We start from the raw sequence: 5,634 nt of genomic DNA, 5'->3' as shown, positions 1-5,634 counted from the left end.
AATATGTGTCCTTAAATCTATAGACAAGTATCCCAGTCACCACCCATCTAAGAAGCTTGTTTTTCTTGTTTTTTTCTCCTCAAATGGGCAAAGGATGTGAACATACTTGTGTCTCATGTAAATGCTCATCAAATAGTGGCTTCAGAGAAGCTTCTTTTTCAAGAGACACAACTGGTCATATACAGAGATTGTTTGTGAATTGCCTAAGCCTAAGTGGTGCATCTAGGCTGTAGCCTCCACACTTAAGGCTCATAGAACACAGAACAGGGGATGAATACAACACTAATGCATCATTTAATTCTCATCAACGAAGCTCCCTCATGGGACAGAAGGCCAGGAATGCAAAAAGTCTCAAATGGCCAAACTGCAGAGAACAAGAGTCTGCAGAGCTTGGGTCCTTGGGCAGGACCCTGCTATTAAAATCCGCCCACCCAGGGCTCAGGGACCATTGTGGAAGAGGGGACAGAATGATTGTAAGAGCCAGGGAGGAGGTGCTTGACCATATGGTCATAGTCTTACAGGTTCCCAGGAGTCTTCTCATGCAAACCTGCAGCAATGTCAGCGTACACAAGACCCGTGCAAACTTAAGCAAAAAAAAAAGCCCAGCACAGAACTATGGAAATGAATAGCAGGGCCCAATCTGAGTCTAAGAATTACTGGTAGCTGACTACTGCTCAGTGAGACAAGAGCCAGGGAGGAGGTGCTTGACCATATGGTCATAGTCTTACAGGTTCCCAGGAGTCTTCTCATGCAAACCTGCAGCAATGTCAGCGTACACAAGACCCGTGCAAACTTAAGCAAAAAAAAAAGCCCAGCACAGAACTATGGAAATGAATAGCAGGGCCCAATCTGAGTCTAAGAATTACTGGTAGCTGACTACTGCTCAGTGAGAATGAGCTGATCTTCTTAAAGGGAAGGACTCTAGATAGACTGACTAGATCCCAGTGGATGAACTTGTACTGCAGGACATCTGGGTTCGGTAACTTTAAATGATAGGCCTTAACACAAACGTCAGAAGGTATGAACTCCAGTGGCGGGGGGGTATGGAAAGGTGCCAAAGGGGAAGGGGGTATAAAAATGATTTTCTGCGTGAGATAAACAAATATTCAATAAAAATAAAAAATACATTAAAAGGTATCTATGGAATCATAAAATTTGTTGTAACTCCTGAGGTCCTTCCTGGCTGGTGTGCATGAAGTCACTAATAGTACAGCCACTCCAAGAGAAAAATGACCCCAGGAAATTTTCCATCAAATAGTGACAATAAGAAAGTGCATAAGGAGGAAGAATGCACCACTGTCTCCTCCAGTGTTGATGGCTATAACAGAATACCATAGACAGATGGTACACATAGCACTAATGTAATTATCATAGTTCTAAAGGTCAGGATTCCAAAGTCTGGATTCTAGGATGGTCAAAAACACTGCCTCTTGTACCCTGGCTGTCGTCTCACTGCATCTTCACATGGTGGAGAGACCTGTCTGGTCTCTTCTTCTCACAATAGTGCTGAGCCCATAGTGGGGGCTCCATTCTTATAATCCCATATAAATCTGATTACCTCAGCAAGGCCCACCACCTAATATAATTGCATGGTAAGTAGGGCTTCATCCTATGAGTTGGTAGAGGACAAGAACACTCAGTGCGTCCACACCGCAAACCTACTTAGCGCTTCTTCCTCCTCTTTCTCAGTGGAACGTAAAAAAACTGAATCTGCACTGGCTGCTGCAAAATTGTTAGAAGAAACACAAAAGGAGAATGAGAAACTAATGGAACAGAAAGAAAAGAGTTTTCAGGAGTATGTGAAACAGTTGACTGAGAAAATGGAGAATGACAGGGCCCAGTTAAAAGCAGAACAAGAGACGATACTAGCTCTTAAACTCCAGGTATTCTGTTGGCTTGTCTTTCTGAGTCCTGAATTGGTAGGAAGATCACTTGAAATTGAAACTGCTCTGTGGAGGTTAGAGAATCATGTTGTATAAGAAAATTTCCAGCACATATTTTCTAGCAGCCCCTTCAAGGTTACTGTGGCAACCCTGGTGCATCTCTAGTTATTGGAAGTCATTTGCATTTAGAAAAAATGTCCTGTGAAACTCATTTTTCTGAATAACTACAGATCCACAAACAATAGATCCTCACAGAGAAGCATTGTGTAAGTCTGTTACAGGCTTGCTTTTATTTTTAAAAAAGTCATTTAAAGCTTAACAATTTGTAGTTTTTAAATATTCAGATTAAAACAATACCAGTTTAAAACATATGTTCCACATTTAAAATGACACCAAGGGGCTGGAAAGATGGCTCAGTGGTTAAGAGCACTGGCTACTCTTACAGAGGACCCAGGTTCAGTCCCTAAAACCTACACCAGTAGGGTCACAAACATCTGTAACTCCAGCTTCAGGGGATCTGATGGTCTTTTGCCATACCCTCTGGCCTCATGGTGACAAAATAAAAAGCAAAGGTCAAGGCTCTTGAGGAATTATTGAAATTTAATATAAATTAATTTGAAAGTCATGTAATAAATTTTGTAATTTTATACTTTTTCTTTATAAGTCAATATTCTCTTTTTTTCTCTTAGGAACAGAAACAACTACTCCAGGAAGGATTTCAAGAAGAGAGCAGAAAACTTCAAGAAGAGATGTGGAATGCGGAGAGGAGACACAAAGAAACAAGTACTATCTTCTGCATGATTACTAGAACATAAAAATTCCTATAACAGGGCTGGTAAGATGACTTAGTGGGTAAAAGCACTTGCTGCGAAGCCTGGGGACGAGTTCAACTGATGGGTTCATACACTGCCCACCCCACCACATACACACATACAGAAAAATAACAAATGAAAATTTAATTCACAGAACAAGGGTTTCCCTGGTTATGCCCTCCCATCAGAGAACAAGTTTAATGGTATCTGTAGCACATCTCTCAGCTGCTGCTGTGCTACACTTGAAGTCAGGAGACTTGTACTCCTGTTGAGCCATAAGTTAGCAAAATGAAACACTTGCAAAACCATCTTTCCAAGTGAAGTTTTAAATTTCATTCTTATCTGTATTATTCATGATTCATTTGACGTTTACTTGTTCCTGTATTTGAAATTAACCACACTTTCTGCTGGAGATACTATAAATTGTGTAACTGAGATGCATATTTTGATAGGGAACTATCAGCCAACTTCTGAGAATAGACTTTTCTCCTCCATCTATGCAATACTGTTAGATTCTTCAACCCCATGTTCTTACTTAGGGTATGTGTGTGTTCTGAAGAGTTAGTCAATTCTTTAGTCACAGTTGAATATCGCTCGTGCTAATGATCCATAGACCACGTATGGTTCCATTTAAAGAAATGCCCTTATAAGGCACCAATGTCAGAGCACAATGGTTTCAGTGTACAGTTGAGGTACAGTTAACAACTGACATATGAGTTGGCACTTGGACACTGAATTCAGGGAGAGCTGGCATCTACAGAAGCAGATGTAGGAAACTTCAGTCATCTCCCTATGAATGAGCCCGTGAGTAATTAGAGGTTATCCTCAGATACAGGTCACCTTAGAACAAGAATAGCAAGTAAAACCCATGTCTCAGTGTAATGTAATATGTCAGAAGCAGTAAGGTCCATTTAAAGAAAAAATTTGTAAATTTGTGCCTTAGAACTCCATCCGTCCATTAATACCACGACAGATAGGTCTCAGGGAGGAGACAACCTGCAATCCTACATATTTTTCCTTCCCTTTCCTCCATAGTGGATCATATGAAAGCTGAATATTCAGAGACTATATCAAGGATGTCGAAGGAAATGCAAGAGAAGTATGAGTTGATGTTGGGAAATAAAGACAGGAATTATCAGGAACATGTGCAACAATTGATTGAAAAGATGGAGCAGGACAGAGCTCAGCAGATGGCTGAACAGGACAGGGCCATGGCTCTTAAGCTTCAGGTAATTCACCACGTAATACCAATTTTCTCATCCAATGGGCAGGGATAAAAGACACTGGCTACAAATCAGTATGCTTGGTCCAGGTAAAGGACTATTTCAGCCAGATACTACAGTTTTATTTGTTTTTAGTTTTGTTTTTTGTCTTTTTGAGACAGGGTCTCCCTGCAGCCCCAGCTGTCCTGGAAACTTACTGCAGTTTTATATCTTTCATGTCTCTATCACCACAAATCTACAGTTGCTAAAGGCTGCTTAACAAACACTATGCTCCATGGAGCCTGGATTATTGTCATTCTTTACACAGTAGCTATTAATCAGAGGCCCTGTGCAAAATTATTTTTATATATTACATATTTATATCCTCAACTAATGACAGAGAAACTATTACTTTTTTCCAAGGAAAAAATTACATTGCACAAGATGAGTGTATTTCCCGTGTAGTAAAATTGGCAGTGATTTTGTCTTTACCTTACCAGCTCTGTTGTTAGCTCTGTGGGCATCATGATGAGTAGAAGGGCTAGCTGTTTTCTCGAAGACACTGGATCAATGTCCTTGCTGCTATTATCTTGTTCTTCTCTGGGCTTATTCTAAATCTGAAGATTCCGTGTGTTGACCCAGAAGTACACTCTGGACACTGTAGTCTTGATCGCCTCAATTTTCTTTCCTCAATAATCTCTCCAAAATTTTTCAGGCTTATACTGAATTTCATGATCAAACTATTCTCCTGCGTCTTAGCATCATGGATAAATTCTCCCATTGGCAGTTGTCTGAGATGACCATCCACATTATACAAGAGGAAGTTGTAGGGGGAAAAGAAATGTGATTATTGCATACAGTTATTGTGCTACTTTTTGAATCAAGGATCCCAAAGGAGAACTCTGCAACAATATTTCAGGGACTCCATCAGTGACCATCTTCTGAAGACAGTGAAGAGACAAACTGTGTCCCATAGCTTTCACAAAAGCCTTAAGACAAAGTAACATAATAGAAGTTAAGACAGGAGACTAGCTTGGATAGCTCCTTATCTGATTGGGATATTAAGTTAAAGAATTAAAGTACAAATTAGTTTGTAGTTACACAACAATTTATGTGACACTATGTCATGTCATTATTTTGTCTCCCTTTTTAGGAACAGCAACTGTATTTCAAAGAGGAACTAGCAGAAGAGAGAAGAAAATATGAGAAAGAAATTCAGGACAAAGAGATGAAGAACAGAGAAATGAACATAAAATGTATTAGAATCTTAAATATGCATCATCAAAGTTTCCCTGCCCCACAGCCCCCACCAGTGTTAAGTGTAATGATTGACTTTCCACACTGTAAACAACTCCATTGAGCATGAGGTCATCATGCTTGCACACACACTGGCCCATGAACATTGTAAAAATGAAATTAAAGTGGAAAGTCGCCTACTAACGCTTCTTTCATGGTTGTGTGTTCTGCTAGCGATTTTAATGATGGTGAAGTGCACACTAAGTATGAAGTCATGTGCATTTCCTGTAGAGAGAACACAGACGGTGTGATATCACACCTTATATAATCTGTTTAGCAAAAGCTTTATCTTCTCCATCCACACCCTACTGCTAGACCCAGGACCTGATTTTAGAGTTCATTTGTGTTGTCAGAAATGATATGAAAAGTAGATGGAAAATTAACAAGGGCTTTAGGCCCAACTGAGTGTAACTACTAAGAGGTCAGTGAATAATGTTTCTG

At 40.0% G+C, this 5,634-nt stretch overlaps 1 protein-coding gene across 1 annotated transcript in view; it reads left to right on the top strand.

Moving 5' to 3' along the window:
* Positions 1–5,634, top strand: part of LOC103725631 (guanylate-binding protein 1-like) — a 19,784-nt gene that overhangs the window by 11,282 nt on the left and 2,868 nt on the right. The window contains exons 7-10 of the mRNA XM_029558570.1: positions 1,690–1,883; positions 2,573–2,666; positions 3,731–3,924; positions 5,051–5,153. Coding sequence (XP_029414430.1) covers positions 1,690–1,883; positions 2,573–2,666; positions 3,731–3,924; positions 5,051–5,153 — 585 coding nt within the window. The remainder of the gene's footprint in view (positions 1–1,689; positions 1,884–2,572; positions 2,667–3,730; positions 3,925–5,050; positions 5,154–5,634) is intronic.

Source organism: Nannospalax galili, unplaced genomic scaffold, assembly GCF_000622305.1.
Source record: "Nannospalax galili isolate Female #2095 unplaced genomic scaffold, S.galili_v1.0 scaffold1669, whole genome shotgun sequence".
Taxonomy (NCBI): Eukaryota; Metazoa; Chordata; class Mammalia; order Rodentia; family Spalacidae; genus Nannospalax; species Nannospalax galili.
This window is presented reverse-complemented; position numbering and strand designations above follow the sequence as displayed.